The sequence below is a fragment of the Somniosus microcephalus genome, chromosome 10 (assembly GCF_052327205.1).
Source record: "Somniosus microcephalus isolate GS21.2 chromosome 10, FLI_Smic_1.0, whole genome shotgun sequence".
Classification (NCBI taxonomy): domain Eukaryota; kingdom Metazoa; phylum Chordata; class Chondrichthyes; order Squaliformes; family Somniosidae; genus Somniosus; species Somniosus microcephalus.
The window spans coordinates 212764351-212783300 of NC_140996.1; the positions used below are offsets into that span (position 1 = coordinate 212764351).

Sequence of the window (18950 nt, forward strand, 5' to 3'; positions counted from 1 at the left end):
CCTTTTCTTTTTTATAACAGATATTGACTCTTATTGCCAATTAGGATGAGAGTGTCATCAATCAAATTTAACAAAGGGGCACAAACAATATAAATAAAATTACTAGAGTCTATAGTTAAGGATAGGGTGACTGAACACCTTGAAAATTTTCAGCTGATCAGAGAGAGCCAGCATGGATTTGTAAAAGGTAGGTCATGCCTGACAAACCTGATTGAATTTTTTGAAGAGGTGACTAAAAGTAGCGGACAGGGAATGTCTATGGATGTTATTTATATGGACTTCCAGAAGGCATTTGATAAAGTCCCTTATAAGAGACTGTTAACTAAAGTTGAAGCCCATGGAATTGAAGGCAAATGATTGACCTGGTTAGGGAATTGGTTGAGCAGCGGGAGACAGAGAGTAGGGATAATGGGTAGGTCCTCTAGTGGTGTCCCGCAAGGATCTGTGTTGGGGCCTCAACTATTCACTGTATTTATTAACGAATTTGATGGTGGGATAGAAAGCTATATATCCAAATTTGCTGGGTAGCATTGTAGGCAGTGTAGATGAAAGCATAAAATTACAAAGAGATTTTGATAGATTAAGCGAATGGGTAAAACTGTGGCAAATGGATTTCAGTGTAGGTCATCCACCAGAATGATGCCTGGACTCTAAAGGTTAAATTACGAAGAGAGATTACACAAATTAGGAATAAAAACAGAAAATGTGGGAGATACTCAGCAGGCCAGGCAGCATCTGTGAAGAGAGAAACAGAGTTAACGTTTCAGGTCGATGACCTTTCATCAGAACTGGAAAAAAGCAGGAAATGGAACAGATTTTTAAGCAAGTGTAGGAGCTGGGAAAGGGGGGAGGGGATGAAAGAACAAAAGGGAAGGTCTGTGATAGGATAGAAGGCAGGAGAGGTTACGAGACATAAGAGACATTAAGAGATATTGAAGGCAAAAGGAGATGGTAATGAGACAGGTTAAGAAACAAAAGATGGCTCTAGATGAAGTGTAAATTGTGCTGGCAGAATGAAAGACAGCTGCCATGTGGGAAAGAAGAAAAGAAAACACAAAATAAAAGTGTGGAAAAATATATATGATAGGAGCCGAGGTTATGATCTGAAATTGCTAAACTCTGTTAAATCCAGAAGGCTGTAAAGTGCTGAAACTGTACTGCACTATGATTGGTCATTCCGGGCGAAAGCTTGTCTGCGATTGGTGAGTTTATGGTTCCGGTGTTCTGTGCTGTGATTGGTCAATCTGAGTGAAAGCTTGTCTCCGATTGGAGAGTTTACGGTTCCGGTGCTCTGCGCTGTGATTCGCAGTTCATACAGGAGTCTTTTATCCGATTGGCCAATCTGTGCCCGATGCTGATCCGTGATTGGTTGAAACACAGTAAGCGCTGCTAAATGCAAAATCTGACCGTTGATTGGGTGCGTTGTGATTATTGGGTCTGAACCTCCACGACCAATGTACCCACCATTAGCCAGTTTAGAATTGAGGCGAAACACATGCTTGCGAAGATGATTGATGAGTCTGAGCTCTATGGTGATTGACAGCATTAAACTGCGGTGTGATCGGCACGATTACCACCCGGAGATTGTAATTGGCGGGACTGGCGTTGGAGGTTTTGTGATTGGCTGGTCCGAACGACCGCGATGACTGAATGGGCGTCAAGCCCTCTCGGCATTGTGATTGGCGGAGGTGATTCCTACTACAATATGATTGGTCAGTGTTAGCTGGCGTTTGATTGAAATAATTGGAGAATCGCACTGTGATTGACTAGTGTGATTGGCGGGCCTGTGTGAGTTTGCGATTGGAGAAGTGGAGGTTTCGGGTACGCTGTGACTGGTCGGGCCTGCGGACGCCTAGCTGTGATTGGCGGGCCTGTGCTGCCGTCGCACTGTGATTGGCGGGGCTGTGTGAGTCTGCGATTGGAGAAGCGGAGGTTTCGGGTACGCTGTGATTGGTCAGGCCTGCGGACGCTGAGCCCCGCTGTGATTGGCGGAGCTGTGTGAGTCTGCGATTGGAGAAGCGGAGGTATCGGATACGCTGTGATTGGTCAGGCCTACGGACGCCGAGCTGTGATTGGCGGGGCTGTATGAGTCTGTGATTGGAGAAGCGGAGGTTTCGGGTACGCTGTGATTGGCGGGGCTGCGGAGCCGCGCTGTGATTGGCGGGTTCGGTAGGCAGGGAGACGGGAAGCGGTTGTCAGGGGCCGATTGCGAGAGCGCTGAGGAGGAGGAGAAGAGGACCCAGGCTGGGAGCGCGATCCGCGGGGCGGAGGTGGTTTTGCCGTCGAGTGAAAAATGGGCTGCTTGTTCTCTAGAAAATCCAAGGGGAAAAACCGAGGCGTGAAGGCCGCGACGGCCGAGGAGGAGCCGAAGCAATACAGCTGGGACAAGCGGGAGAAGGTAAGGGACGGGCCCCCGGGGTGGGGGGAGGATGAGGGACGGGCCCCCGGGGTGGGGGGAGGATGAGGGACGGGCCCCCGGGGTGGGGGGAGGATGAGGGACGGGCCCCCGGGGTGGGGGGAGGTTGGGGGATGCGGCCGAAGTGGAGCAGCGCAGTCTCCGGGTTTGATGCCTCCCTGCCCTGCCCTGCAGTCAGTGTTGAGCAATCAGGCTCTTCTCGTCTCCCTTGGGCTGATTTCTTAATCTTCAAATCTGCAGAGAGAAACAAATTGCAGAAAAAAATCACCGTTTAATTCTGGGCAGGAGAATAATAGTTACCCATGCATTTTGTGCCTATAATGGCAGTGTTTAAATGTTTGTATGGAAAAAATATTGACTTCAAAAATATATAGTTATACTTCAAAAATGTTTGTAGCACTTGTCCGCCTCGGCAGTCTGCTCCAGTTAAGTCTTGTCAACCTTTTCACTTCAGCTCAGACTTCTGAACCCAATTTTAAAAAGTGAGCAGAGTTAAGGTCCCACTGGTCAGTGAGTGTCATTGCTTATTTTTAGATTTGTGGTCAAAGTGGTGTTTTCCTTTCTAGAAATGGGTCACATTGTTAAATCTTAGCAACACCGAAGGAGGTTTCCAGAAAGAGCTTCGTTCCGATTTCCCCTTTTGAAACTGCTCTCTTTTTTCCCCCCAGTTGCAGTGTTCCCTGGCTAAGCATGGGGAAGTCACCAACAGCAAGGAGGGAAAAAAACTTAAGTGTTTTGTCCTGTTGGCCTCTCATGATATTTTGTAGTGTCTGTGGTTTCTGGCCATATTGCTAAATCTCTCCTACAAAATTACATAGTTTGGTAACATACAGTTCTAACAAATGTGTTCCTGATCATTGCAAATACTTCTATTGGTCAAGTTGTTACAATTGCAATGGAGGTCTCGTATGCTGTGATGGGTAGCTAAGAGCTAATTAAACCACAAGACGACCTCTTCCTGCAGTTCTACTGAGATGTGGTGCGGTAAGTTGCACTCTGAATTGGTGGAGCTGTCTGGTTATATACAGGGTGCAGTCTACTTGTTGGACCAGAGTGGAATCATTCTTGAGGTGGGGGTCTAGTTTCAGTAAACTAGAGTCTAGCATCATTACTGTAAGACTGCTGTCAGAAGTCAAGAATCTATTCCAATTGTAAGGGAAGCACATTGATTTTGAAACTTATAAAATTCTAACAGGACTAGACAGACTAGATGCAGGAAGGATGTTCCTGATGGTCGGGGAGTCCAGAACCAGGGATCACAGTCTAAGGATAAGGGGTAAGCCATTTAGGGCAGAGATGAGGAGGAATTTCTCCACCCAGAGAGTGTGAACCTGTGGAATTCTCTACCACAGAAGGTAGTTGAGGCCAATTCATTAAATATATTCAAGAAGGAGTTAGATATATTTCTTAAGGCTAAAGGGATCAAGGGATATGGGGAGAAGGCAGGGACAGGGTACTGAATTTGGATGATCAGCCATGATCTCATTGAATGGCGGAGCAGGCTCGAGGGGCCGAATAGCCTACTCCTATCTTCTATGTTTCTATTTGGGCAGTGATGCCTGTTCCAGTTGATTTTTGGTTAGAAATTATGTTGCTAATGTTCATTGTAATACTTTTTTCTGCAGTTTCCTTTGCTGGAGTGCAGCAGCTCAGTTCAAACAGTTTTATTATCTTTCCCATTTTTCTCCTTATCGTCCTCTCCTGAAGGCATTGACTCCTACTGTGTTGCCATGCTGGCAGCTCCTCAGCTGACCGCATTTAACTCTGCAGGCTTTGTTGTTGCTCTTCTGAGAGTCTGGATGATTAAGTGGCGACAGTTTGCCTGTGGAGGGCTTCACAACCAATCCTGATCCCATTCTCGCCCGGGCCGGTGGATGACCATAGGGAGCTGGACAGCTCGGCCGTTTGGGCAATCACCACTTGGCCGAGAATGAATTTTTGCGTTGCAATGAAATGCATGAAGGTGATGGCCTGGGGACATGTCTCTTAAATCGTTCCCATCTCAATCAGCACCAATCCATGATTCGTTAAGTTGGTGTTCTTAGTATTGTGATGTTTAACTCCAAGTGCTAGTGATCAGATCTTTGCCCCACATAAATTAGCTCTTTGCCTTAATAGCTTGCTGAATATTGACCCAGATGTCATGCAGTTTCCTATCCTGGTTCTTGCAACTAAGGCTAAGTTATTAATCTGCTTAATGTTAAATGAAAAGGCTTTTGGAGTGGGGCTCTAATGGTTAAGTAATTATTTTATTAGCTTGTTTGCAGTTAAATATATTAAACACCTTGCTTAATCGCTCAATTTATGTCTTCCACTGCGAATCATTGAATCTCTGCATATCCCTCTTTTGACTCTACTGAATGGCATAAGGGTAAACAAATGAGTCTTCATTGTGATTCAAATGATAATTGCAAAGAGTTGGTTGTTGAATGAAGTGTAAGTTCAGCAATGGTTATTTTATTGCAAGATATAAATTTGATTTCTTCAAAAAGGCAGTCAACAGAGAACCTTGTTTGCAGACAGTGCCTCCTTGTAGAATTAGTTGGGAAGGAGATTTGGTAGGTACATACGTTGCATATTTCGCAACCCTAGCTTGCTGTGCCCCACCCAAGGCTACTTTTTTGAAACAGCAAAAAGGGAACCACGTTCTGTATTGCTGGAAGTTTGCATATGCTTCTGTGCAAGATCAAAGCAACTAAGTGTGCCGGGTTATCTGCAGTTTATTTTAAGAGAGTCTTGTGCTGAAGACTGGCCTGTTGCAGTCTTTCCCAAGACCTCACAATTATGGTAAACTTCACCTCCCTCAGTTGTCCCTTCTGTCTGCAATTGAACAACCTTGACGTCAACTCCTCAATCCTACTTGATTTCCATAGTCTCTGCTACTCTTCTATCTACCATTGGTGCCCCGTGCAACGACCTCGGTCTTTCTGTTTCGTGAAGTATTGAAGTGAATCTAGTTTCAAGGTTACCTTGCTACTGATGGCTGCAAAAATTGTACAAATGACTCACACTTGACGTTGCATGTGAAGGCTCTCTGGAGTCTGCCTTAAAGGTACTAATTGGATAAGTTGAGCAGCCTCCTGAGCTCGTGATTCTTGAGTAATGCTTGGGAAACCTCTTATGACAAATGCAGGTTACTACAATCAATTCTAATTTTTGCAGGACACTGGTAACTGGCTACCTTTTTAATAACCTCTAAACAAGCATTGGAAATAGATTTCATCTATTTGCAAAAACTATTGCCATGACGGTACATTGTTTTTTGCCACTAAGTAAACGTGTAGTCCTAATTACAGAACTGTTAGGTGTTTTTCGGAGACGGGTATTACACTTTAATGGCTGTTAATGAATTGTGGACAATCGAGCAATTGTCTTGCTCAGCAAACAAAAAGCCCAGTGCAAATGAGTACAGACAGTCCCCAGCATCTGGCTAACTTTGTTTTGCCAGTGTGATTGTCAACATAAAAGATGCAAGACAAAAATCCATGGTGTATATATTTCTCATTTTCGATTTTAAAGTTTGGAGAAAAACTTTTTATAATTATGCACATGTCTAAACATTGGGATAAAAGTGAGGCGAGCTTACTGTGGATTAAATATTGACATGACAGAAGACATGGGACTGTGGTGACTGTTAATCTGTCAGTTTGTGTTTCCTGTTCACTGGTGACAGTGTGACTGGAAGGGGGAACTTATTTTCAGTGTGGGATCTTTCTCCAGCATGTAGTTGAAGGGGGGGGAGGGGGGCGATGCGTTTAGGCATGTTTTGGTTTATCCCTCTATGCAATAGAAATATTCTGTTTTAAAATAAATAAATAATAAAAAAATAAAAAATCAATTTCTAGGTTGTTATCTCGTGCTTTGAACATCCTAGTATAATTAAACTCAGCTACTCCCGTCAAAAGCACACGGACATCTGGGCTACAGTTACAGACGCAAGATCGGTTTCTGGTGGGGTTTGTTTCCTGTAGTCAGTGGAAAGGATGTTGACATGATTCCTATTTTGGGCATTCATTGCCTGCATCAAGCACACTGGACTCAAGTTTGGCACAACCAGCTTCCTCCACTCGACCCCAATTAAATGCTTTAGTCCCAACTGCATTAGTGTAACGTTTCCATTTCCCACGTCCCATGATCTGAAATTTCAGATTTTAATTTTTTTTTACCTTGTTTAACATAATAAATGAAATGATGGGAGCTTTGTGCAGTGCGGTCAGTTAGCACACTGCCTCTTCATCTCGCTCTGGATTTGAATCCAATCCAAATTTAAAACAACAACAGCAACTTGTATTTATATAGCTCCTGTAACGTAGTAAATCGTTCCAAGGCGTTGCACAGGAGTGTTATAAGACAAAAAATTGACACCGGGCCACATAAGAAATTAGGGCAGGTGACCAAAAGCTTGGTCAAAGAGGTAGGTTTTAAGGAGCGTCTTAAAGAGGAAAGAGAGGCGGAAAGGTTCAGGGAGGGAGTTCCAGAGCTTGGGGCACGGCGATTGTTGAGAGATTTATAATCGGGGATGCTCGAGGGCAGAATTTGAGGAGCGCAGATATCTCGGGGGGTTGGTTGGGGGGGGGTTGTGGGGCTGGAGGAGGTTACAGAGATGGGGAGGGGCGAGGCCATGGAGGGATTTGAAAACGAGGATGAGAATTTTGAAATTGAGGCGCTGCTTAACCGGGAGCCAATGTAGGTCAGCGAGCACAGGGGTGATAGGCAAACGGGACTCGGTGCGAGTTAGGACACGGGCAGCCGAGTTTTGGATGACCACAAGTTTACGTAGGGTAGAATGTGGGAGGCCAGCCAGGAGTGCGTTGGAATAGTCAGGTCTAAAGGTAACAAAAACATGGATGAGGGTTTCAGCAGCGGATGAGCTGAGGCAGGGGCGGAGATGGGTAATGTTACGGAGGTGGAAATAGGCAGTCTTAGTGATGCCGCGGATATGGGGTCAGAAGCTCATTTCAGGTTCAAATATGACGCCAAGGTTGCGAACAGCCTGGCTCAGCTTCAGACAGACACTAGGGAGAGGGATGGAGTCAGTGGCTGGGGAGCGGAGTTTGTGACAGGGCCTGAAGACAATGGCTTCGGTCTTCCCAATATTTAATTGGAGAACATTTCTGCTCATCCAGTACTGGATGTCGGACAAGCAGTCTGACAATTTAGAGACCGTGGAGGGATTGAGAGAAGTAGTAATGAGGTGGAGCTGGGTGTCGTCAGCATACATGTGAAAGCTGACACTGTTTTCGGATGATGTCGCCAAGGTGCAGCATATAGATGAGAAATAGGAGGGAGCCAAGGATAGATCCTTGGGGGACACCAGAGGTAACGATGCGGGAGTGGCATGAGAAGCCATTGCAGGTGATTTTCTGGCTACGATTAGGAACATTTCTCTTCCTTCTGATCAACTATGCCCCAAGTCAAATGTTTAGCCCATCTCAACCCACCTGCTAATGAGTGACTTGCAAAAGAAAGACAGACTTGCATTTATATAGCACCTTTCAGGACCTCTGGACGTCCCAAAGCGCTTTACAGCCCATGAAGTACTTTTTTTGAATTGTTGTCACTGTTGTAATGTAGGAAACGTGGCAGCTAATTTGCGCACAGCAAGCTCCCACAAACAGCAATGTAATAATGACCGGACAATCTTTTAGTGCTGTGGGTTGAGGGATAAATATTGGCCAGGACACCGGGATTAGCTCCCCTACTCCTCTTCGAAATAGTGCCCTGGGATCTTTTGCGTCCACCTGAGAGGGCAGACGGGGCCTCGATTTAACGTCTCATCCGAAAGGCGGCACCTCTCTGCCTAGAATTTTGTGCTCTCGTCTCTGGAGTGGGACTTGAACCCACAACCTTCTGACTCGGAGGCGAGGGTGCCACGCACTGAGCCACAGCTGACATTTTGCAGTCCAAACCTGGGTGCCTCATAGTGGAAAATTGCTTTGCTCTGTGATTTGAGCGTGCCCTCTTAATGCAACAAGTTTAGATTCAAGGAAATTGAAGAATGCGGATTATTATGTGGGCAATCAGTTGTGCGATCCTGGTTTATGCAAGAGTATTGAGTTCAAGGTGTTTGAATTGTCTTCCGAATTTTATTCCACCAAAACTAATTCTGCACCAGCAAACTTCTCCATTTCACCTCCTTTTAAGAGCTACCTTAAAGCCTGACTTTTTAAGCAAGCTTTTGTTCACCCCTCCTATTTGGGTATCTTTTTCCATACGCCTCTGTCGTGCCTTGGGATGTTTTTCTACATTAGAAGTGCTTTATAAATGCAAGCTGTTTTTGTCATAATTTGCTCCTTCTCATTGCTTCATCCCTGACCTGCTCAGACCCCAGTTAATTCACACTCTCTTCCTGCTCCTGGCACTTTCCGGTAAAACTCTTTGTTCCTTTTCTTTTCTACCCTACTTTGTCTTTCTCTCCCTCTCTCTCTCCCTCTCTCTTTTTTTCTCTCTCTCTCTCTCTCTCTCCTCCACCCCCCCCCCCCCCCCCCCAAATCACAAGTTATGCCCCGCTCCAGCCCTTGACTGGTTCGTTCCTTCCTCCTTTCCTTCCCTCCCAGGTTCAATCACATCATTACTTTGTCCATTCCCCCTCTCTTTATTTAAAAAAAAAAAAAAAAAAAATTGACACGCTATTATTAAACTCCAATTTAAGTATAATTTATGCTTTTTGGGTGGGAGTAAGTACATAATTTAAAATGAACATGGGTTATTAAGCGTAAATGTAATTTTGCAAAGTTACAGCTTAAAATACCGAGAGAGTATAAAACTAAACTAATATTGGAACCATAAACTGTTGTTCCATGCCAGAGCAATCTAAAAGTAATAAGAAAATAAGAACATAAGAAATAGGAGCAGGAGTAGGCCAATCGGCCCCTCGAGCCTGCTCCACCATTCAATAAGATCATGGCTGATCTGATCCTAACCTCAAATCTTCTATCACTCTGCATCCACCCGAACCCATGTGATCTCCCGGGAGAGGCGAAAAACCAGATAAAGACCCAATGGCCAATTTGGGAGAAAAAAATCTGGGAAATTCCTCTCCGACCCATCTAGGTGATCACTCTGTCCCTATATTTTCTACAGTACTTACCATCTGTAAAGGCGATCTCCACCCCAGCCAGGAACAGGAATAAAACCATCTCCTGAAATCTAACAGGCTGCATGGCCCCTGGGCCCACTCCACTACCCACAGGGCCATGACCATTCCGAACCTAGACTCATGTCCAATTTCCTGCCCGCTCCCCGTAACCCTTAATTCCCTTTACCTCTCGGAAACTATCTATTTCTGTTTTAAATTTATTTATTGATGTAGCTTCCACAGCTTTCTGGGGCAGCAAATTCCACAAACCTACCACCCTCTGAGTGAAGAAGTTTCTCCTCATCTCAGTTTTGAAAGAGCAGCCCCTTATTTTAAGATTATGCCCCCTAGTTCTAGTTTCACCCTACATTGGGAACATCCTCACCGCATCCACCCGATCAAGCCCCTTCACAATCTTATGTTTCAATAAGATCGCCTCTCATTCTTCTGAACTCCAATGAGTAGAGTCCCAATCTACTCAACCTCTCCTCATATGACCACCCCCTCATCCCCGGGATTAACTGAGTGAACCTTCTTTGTACTGACTCGAGAGCAAGTATGTCTTTTAAGTATGGACACCAAAACTGTATGCAGTATTCCAGGTGTGGTCTCACCAATACCTTGTACAACTGCAGCAATACCTCCCTGTTTTTATATTCCATCCCCCTAGCAATAAAAGCCAACATTCCATTGGCCTTCTTGATCACTTGCTGCACCTACATACTAACTTTTTGAGTTTCGTGCACCAGGACCCCCAGATCCCTTTGTACTACAGTACTTTCCAGTTTCTTGCCATTAAGATAATAACTTGCTCTATGATTTTTCCTGCCAAAGTGCATAACCTCACACTTTCCAGTATTGTATTTCATCTGCCAAATCTCTGCCCACTTACTTAGCCTGTCTGTCACTTTGCAGGTTTTTAATGTCCTCCTCACTCACTACTTTCCGTCCCATCTTTGTATCATCTGCAAACTTTGATATGTTACACTCGGTCCCCTCCTCCAAATCGTTAATATAGATTGTAAAGAGTTGGGGACCCAGCACTGACCCCTGCGGAACACCACTAGTTACTGGTTGCCAATCTGAGAACGAACCATTTATCCCAACTCTCTGCTTTCTGTTAGAGAGCCAATCCTCCACCCACGCCAGAATATTTCCCCCAATCCCGTGATTTTTTTATCTTGAGCAATAATCTTTTGTGTGGCACCTTGTCAAATGCCTTTTGGAAGTCTAAATACACTACGTCCACTGGTTCCCCTTTATCCACCCTGTATGTTACTTCCTCAAAAAACTCCAGCAAATTTGTCAAACATGACTTCCCCTTCATGAAACCATGCTGAGTTTGTCCTATTAAATTATGTTTATCCAAATGTCCCGTTACTGTCTCCTTAATAATGGACTCTAACATTTTACCAACCGCAGATGTTAGGCTAACAGGTCTATAGTTTCCAGCCTTCTGCCTACTACCCTTTTTTAAATAAGGGTGTTACATTAGCAGTTTTCCAATCTGCCGGGACCTTTGCTGAGTCCAGTGAGTTTTGGAAAATTATTACCAATGCATCCACAATCCCTACCGACACTTCCCTCAAGACCCTAGGATGCAAGCCATCAGGTCCAGGGGATTTATCCGCCTTGAGTCCCATTATTTTACCAAGTACCACTTCCTCAGTGATTTTAATCGTATTTAGTTCCTCCCCCCCCCCCCCCCCTAGAGCCCCCTGTTTGTCCAGTGTTGGGATATTCTTAGTGTCCTCTACTGTAAAGACTGATACAAAATAATTGTTCAGTGTTTTTGCCATCTCTGTTTCCCACCATTAATTTCCTGGTCTCATCCTCTAAGGGACCAACATTTTACAATCCCTCTGTCCCGCTCCCTCCCCGCAACCCCGTGTGTTCCTCTGCTTCAAATATTTATCCAGTTTTCCCTTAACGGGTGCCATGGACTCTGACTCGGCCACTCTCTGGGGCAAAGCATTCCACGCTACCTGCTCCATCTCCCTCCTCATTGAAGACTCTTGATCACTGACTTCCCTGACCAGAGGAAATGGCCTTTCCCTATTCACTTGATCAAAACCTTTCATTGTGGGGGGAAAAAACCCACACTTCTATTCAATCTCCTCTTGGCCTTCTCTGCTCTGGTGGAACGAGTCTCAGTATCTCGAGTCGCATCGCGATAGTTTTCCCTCCCTGGCATCATTCTGGTGAATCTGTGCTGTACGCTGTGATTTTTTGAATGTCCTTCCTACAATGCGTTGCCCAAAACTGTACACGGTATTCCAACTGTGGCCTGACTGTTTTGTACTAATTTATCTTTACTCTTGTATTCTACCCCTACTGTATGCAGTAACCATACTGCTTCAGCTATTGTTTATTTCTCTATCAGGATAAAGATGTGAATACAGTGTGGCTGTTACTGGAGTCCTTTCTCGCTCTCTGCTCCCCAACCCTGCTCTCCAAAGCGTAAGGGTTGTTGGGGTGAAGTGCTGATTAGTGTTATTGTGCTTGGGGCAGTGTCATGCCTGGGAACTACAAATCATTTATTTAAAAAAAAAAAAAAAATCATCTTTAAAAATAAAGTGACCAAGTCCCTCTTCCCCTCACCTAACGGTGTTGTTACTCTTTGCTGGGGTGCAGTTGTATGGGCAATTTATTTACCTTCAGTACCTTGCCCAACTCTAGTCATAGGCAAGCTGTGACGTTGCAGGTCAGTCGACAGGTTAGATTCTGGTAACTTGACATACACTGTTGTATTGTTGCTCACCACCACCATCTCGAGGACGATTAGGGATGGGCAATAAATGCTGGCCTTGCTAGTGACCCCCATATCCCGAGAATGAATTTTTTTTAAAACGCGTCTGCCCAAGCTGGAAGGCTACTGGATATTTGAACTAACGGTGACCTTTTCTAGGACTGCAGGCACCAGCATTTTATAATTAGGTAATTAGGTTAGACTTGTGTGAGTTAACTTCCTAACTCGAATATTCCTTCATGTTGTAGGTCCCAGTTTTTTTTTAATTAGGCCGTTTTTTATTTAATTTCCTCGACCTGCATTAATTGTGTAGAGAAGGGATGTGAAACCGGTATTCTTTGGGGAAAATTGTAGCTGAGTTTGAGATAACCAAGAAATCCGTGTAAATGGATGTTCTTCATTGAAGAAAATTATTGATGTCTGAAGTCACTGATTACACAAACAAGAACTAAGAACATAACTAGTAGCAGGAATAGGCCACTTGGCCCCTCGAGCCTGCTCCGCCATTCAGTAAGATCGTGGCTGATCTCTGGCTCAAAGCCACTAGTGTGGTCAGCTGTGGCTCAGTTGGTAGCACTCTCGCCTCGGAGTCGGAAGGTTGTGGGTTGAAGTCACACTCCGGAGACGGAGGGAGTGCTGCACTGTCGGAGCTGGCGTCTTTTGGATAAGGCGTTAAACTGAAGCCTCGTCTGCAATCAGCAGTGAACGAACGGGGCTGGCTGTTCATTGCACTTGCCCGCAGACTTTCTATGGGCTCTTACACTGGAAGTTGCAGTGATTAGAAATCCATTTTGGCACGGTGCCCTCTAAGGGGATCTGGCAAGCAACTGTGTATCTCCTTAACCAATCAGATTGAAGAATCCTTACTGAGGTATGCAGGGTCTGAACCAGGAAGTGGAAGTTAGAATAGTTAATTCAATGCCAAATCATGTACAGAAAGTGAAATAGAGAGGGAAAGAAAGATGGGCTTGAGAGAGATAAAAGACGCAGCTTAAAAAAAAAGTTATTTTAAATTTTTTATTTTTCTAAATCGCCAACAATAATTAAAATCTGAAGGAATGAGGCTCCACACTTGTAAAAGTTAATTTTCAGGGCCAGAGGAGTTGTTTGGCAGTAATTGCGACTTATCATGCTGTTAAAAATCCACTTGCACTTGAATGGACAAGCCTTCACTTTTTCTGGCGTGTTTAGTGGGTAAGTACTGCAACTACCATGTGTTTCAATGCCGAGTCTCCTGGGAGAGATAGCCTCGCTGTTGTTTTTACTGCAAAATCTGAGCCTACGTGTTAACCCGTCACTCTGAAAGCTCAGCTGAACCTTCCTGCTGGTCAAGCAAAGTTTTTCTCCTTCCTATGTACAGCACCTAAATTTCACACCCAATGGGGTTATCCAAACACTTCAAAGTACAATTACCTACATTTGGGCACAGTGGAAACAATTTTTACTGTGTGTGTTTCTTGTGCCTTTCATAACCAATTTACCACATGTATTTTGTGGTTCCTCAAAATTTAGTTGCATGTTTAATTTGTAGTTGTAGCCAATACAGGAAACTTTTTTTATTTATCCGGGACCGACGTGGTGCCGGTTCATCAAAAATTCCAGATAACCAAAAGCTATAGTAAAAGATACGGAGAGCTGAGAGCTCCGTATAAAGCAACAAACCCTGTTGCTTAGCAACAGGTTCAGAACAATGGCCACAAGTTGCAAGTGTCTCTGTAGCTTAGCAACAGCTGCAGCCACACCCTTGCACAGCAACAGCTCGAGGAAGGCAAGTAGAATATGAAGTAAAACTTAGCTGAACCTACTCCTGAATTTTGCCGGTTAACCGAGATTTCCGGTTATTTAGGTGCCGGTAAATCAAAAGTTTCCTGTATATGGATATTGAAATAAACTTTGTGCGATTCTGCTAACACAGGAATCGGAATAGGCCATTCAGCCCCTCAAGCCTGTTCCGCCATTCAATTAGATCTTGGCTGATCTGTACCTCAACTCCGCTTACCTATGCTCTATATCCCTTTTATACCCTTGCCTAACAAACACCTAGCAATCTCTCAGTATTGAATTTTTGATTGACCATGCCTCATCAGCTGTTTGAGAGTGTTCCAGATTTCTACTGCCCTTCTGTGATGAAGTGCTTTCGAACATCACCCCAGACCGGCCTAGTTCTAATTTTAAGGTTATGCCCCCTTCTTCTGGGCTGTTGCACCAGAGGAAATAGTTTTCTTTCCATCTACCCCATTAAATCCTTTAACCATCTTAAACACCAATTAGATCACTCCATGATCTTCTATACAAGCTTAGTCCATGCAACCTGTCCTCCTAATTTAACCCTTTTAGCCCCGGTATCATTCTGGTGAATCTGCGCCCCCTCACAAAGCCAATCCTTCCTGAGGAGCGGGGCCCAGAACTGAGCACAGTACTCAAGATGCGGTCTAACTCGACTAACAAAACTGAATTGACGGTGAAAGTTACTTGACCAATACCAGCGATGTACAAAGCAATAGGTATTACTGTATGTGGAAAGCGGCTGTTTGTCGAAATGTCATTGTGCTGTTTGCACATTGTGGTAAGCTATTGTCGGAACTGGTGGGTTTCCTGGCATTGGTGCAACTGCTGCACTTGGCACAGCTCGGGAGCGTGTGCGCTGAAACCGTTTTCATTTTGAGAAGTAAAAAAAAGTTGATCTTGAAGGCGTGTGTAGGAGGGAAGCAAGGCTGGCTGCTTCCTGTCACACATCACCTAATTTGGGATAGGATTTCACCTACTGAATCTCTACTGCGTATTGGCAGACATGAGGTTTGATTTAAGCGGAGTAACAGGGGTTACGTTCATTTTTCTTCCCTTCATATAGATACGCTACTAATACTTGATAATCATACAGACTTCTTTCTTTACTGCTCCTCTCTGCTGGTTTTACATTGCTAGGAAAGTTGTAATCTTGGATGTTGGAACAAGCCTAAGTGGATCAGCAGTTTGGGCACGGGTCTGTGGACATCTAGCACTTCACCTAAGTCGTCGTTCTTTGTGTGAGCACAGACAATGAGTGTCACGGGCTGTTTTATTGTGAGAGTCATCACAACTGATCATGATTCTGTCCCCTGTCTCATCCCCATCTACACCACAAGCAGGGGCTTCTTGACGGCAATCAGGAGCTCTGGCCATGTTTTTTTTTTCCTCCACCCCGCTCAGGGTTACTGATGTAAATTATACTACCCTGATCATTGTTCCAGTTCAGATCAGCTAATTTAACGCAGTTCAAGGTCGGAACTTGGGGCTTCCCTGCACTAGCCACCGTCCTGATCAGCTGAGACTAGTTTTTCCCTTAACTAGATGTAGCATGGGCGAAGGGTTTCAAAAATTTAGGTAGTGGTGCATTCATAGGTCAAAAGCTTTCCGCACCAAGACTCGTCTCTCCGTTCAGAATATTTGATCAGAAATTTTTGTACATTTTTATTCGTTCATGGGATGTGGGGGTCGTTGGCAAGGCCAGCATTTATTGCCCTGGAGAAGGTGGTGGTGAGTCACCTTCTTGAACTGTTGCAGTCTGTGTCGTGAAGGTACTCCCACAGTGCTGTTAGGTAGGCAGCTCCAGGTTTCTGACCCAGTGTCAATGAAGGAACGGCAATATATTTCCAAGTCCGAATGATGTTGGCACTTGGAGGTGGTGGTGTTCCCATGCGCCTGCTGCCCTTGTCCTTCTAGGCGATAGAGGTCGTGGGTTTGCGAGGTGCTGTTGAAGAACAAACTGTAAAACTAATGTAGCTATGTAAAAAGGAAAAGATTAGCAAAAGTAAACTTGGGTCCCTTACAGGCTGAGACAGGAGAAATTATAATGGGGAATAAGGAAATGGCAGAGAGATTAAACAAATACTTTGTGTCTGCCTTCACGGAAGAAGATGCAAAAAACCTCCCAGAAATAGTGGAGAACTGAGGGTCCAGTGAGAGTGAGGAACTGAAAGATATTAGTAAAAAAATAGTACTGGAGAAATTAAGGGGACTGAAAGCCGATAAAGCCCCTGGAACTGATGGCCTACATCTTAGGGTTTCGAAAGAGGTGGCTATAGAGATGGTGGATGCATTGGTTGTCATCTTCCAAAATTCCATTGATTCTAGAACGGTTCCCACAGATTGGAAGGTAGCATATGTAGCCCCACTATTTAAGAAAGGAGGGAGAGAGAAAACGGGGAACGACAGACCAGTTAGCCTGACATCCGTAGTAGGGAAAATGCTAGAATCTATTATTAAGGATGTGGTAACAGGGCGCTTAGAAAATAATAAGATTGGACAGAGTCAACACTGATTTATGAAAGGGAAATCGTGTTTGACAAATCTGTTGGGAGTTTTTTGAGGTTGTAACTAGCAGAATAGATAAGGGGGGGGGGGGGGGGGAACCAGTGGATGGGGTGTATTTGGATTTTCAGAAGACATTCAATAAGGTGAACACAAGAGGTTATTAAACAGAATTAGGGCCCATGGGATTGGGGGTAATAGACTAGCATGGATTGAGGATTGGTTAACGGACAGAAAACAGGGAGTGGGAATAAGCGGGTCATTTTCGGGTTGGCAGGCTGTAACTAGTGGGGTACTGCAAGGATCAGTGCTTGGGCCTCAGCTGTTCACAATCTACATCAATGATTTGGATGAGGGGACCAAATGTAATATATCCAAGTTTGCTGATGATACAAAGCTGGGTGGGAATGTATGTTGTGAGGAGGATGCAAAGAGGCTTCAAGGGGATATCGACAGGCTAAGTGAGTGGGCAAGAACATGGCAAATGGAATATAATGTAGAGAAATGTGAAGTTACCCACTTTGGTAGGAAAAGTAGAAAATCAGTTTTTTTTAAATAGTGAGAGATTGGGAAATGTCGGTGTTCAGAGGGACCTGGTTGTCCTTGTACGTGAATCACCTGAAAGTTAACATTCAGGCTAAGAAAGCAAATGGTATGTTGGCCTTTATTACAAGAGGATTTGAGTATAAGAGTAAAGACGTCTTACTGCAATTATATAGGGCCCTGGTGAGACCACACCTGGAGTATTGTGTACAGTTTTGGTCTCCTTACCTAAGGAAGGATATACTTTCCATAGAGGGAGTGCAACGAAGGTTCACCAGACTGATTCCTGGGATGGGGGGATTGTCCTGTGGGGAGAGATTGAGTAGACTCGGCCTATATTCCCAGAGTTTAGAAGAATGAGAGGTGATGTCATTGTCAAGCACTAAGAATTTTGTATGTTTCAGTGTCGATGCAGGGAGGATGTTTCCCCTGGCTGGGGAGTCTAGAACCAGGGGTCACAGTCTCAGAATAAGGGGTCGGCCATTTAGGACTGAGATGAGGAGACATTTCTTCACTCAGAGGGTGGTGAATCTTTGGAATTCCCTACCCCAGAGGGCTGTGGAGGCTCAGTCATTGAGTATATTCAAGACAGAGATCGATAGATTTTTGGGAACCAAGGGATATGGGGATAGTGCAGGAAGGTGGAGTTGAGGTAGAAGATCAGCCATGACCTTACTGAATGGTGGAGCAGGCTCGAGGGGCTGAATGACCTACTCCTCAATTCTTATGTTCTTAAACTTTGGCGGATTGCTGCAGTGCATCTTGTATTTTGTACGTGTTTAAAGTAATTTTTTGTTGTTTTTTGTTCCAATAGATTGACGTTAAAGACTATATGCTGGTTGGCTTGAAGGATCAGACGGTGGGCCGATTGCCTGGTAAAGTTGCTGGTGAGCAATTTGTCATCCAAGATTGTCAGAACTGCAGCATTTACATTTTTGACCACTCTGCCACCATCACCATTGACGACTGCACCAATTGCAGGATATTTCTGGGACCTATCAAGGGCAGTGTGTTTTTCCGTGAATGTAAAGACTGCAAATGTGTCGTGGCTTGTCAGCAATTCCGTACTCGGGATTGCAGAAAAATGGACATCTTCCTCTGCTGTGCAACGCAGCCCATCATCGAATCGTCGACGGGCATGAAGTTTGGTTGCTTCCAATATTACTATCCCGAGCTGGGCTACCAGTTCAAAGATGCAGGCTTGAGCATCTTCAACAACAACTGGAGCAACATCCATGACTTCACCCCTGTTGCAGATGAGAACAACTGGATCTTGTTACCCGAGGATGCGACGCTGCAGGATTACGTTCTTCTTCCTGAATCCGAGGAGCTGAAATCGGTTCGGATCTCCACCGAGTTGAACAGGAGCATTGTTCCAGTCACGCGGGGCCAGAGACAAAAGAGCAGTGAGGAGTTGTGCTTGGTGGTGTTTTTTGCCGGAGATTACACCACAGCCAACGCCAGGAAGTTAATCGATGAGGTACGAAAGTCGCACGGCTGCATTTGGTGTCGTTATCTTTTGTTTACTATCCTGCGCAGTGCAGTCCAGGGCCAGTGCTGTCATGAAGGGAATGTCCTGTTTCTGTGCGCTTCCAGGGCGCAAGCTATGGCCCGAATTGGCAGTGGTTTGAGAGTGACCTGCATCTTTCCTCATTTGCAGAAGTGTGAAGGCTATGTGAACTTTGAATATCAAAAAGAAATTTAAAAAGTCATTTGAATTTTTTTAAATTCTCAGTGATAATATAGGATTATGGGGGGGGATAGAGAAAGCTAGGCAGTGGTATTAGTATTGACTTGATTAAGCAAAGGGCTAACACGGGCACAATGGGCTAAATGGTTTCCTGTGCTGTGAAGTTCTATGTAACTTACTGCCC

At 44.7% G+C, this 18950-nt stretch overlaps 1 protein-coding gene across 1 annotated transcript; it reads left to right on the forward strand.

Annotated features, from left to right (window-relative positions):
* Positions 1–1785: 1785 nt before the first annotated feature.
* LOC147112065 (protein XRP2-like) lies at positions 1786–18781 on the forward strand. The gene is made up of 2 exons (XM_085998308.1): positions 1786–2398; positions 17891–18781. Exons 1-2 carry the CDS (start codon positions 2294–2296, stop codon positions 18779–18781), a joined length of 996 nt encoding a protein of 331 aa, XP_085854434.1. The 5' UTR covers positions 1786–2293.
* The last annotated feature ends 169 nt before the right edge of the window (positions 18782–18950 follow it).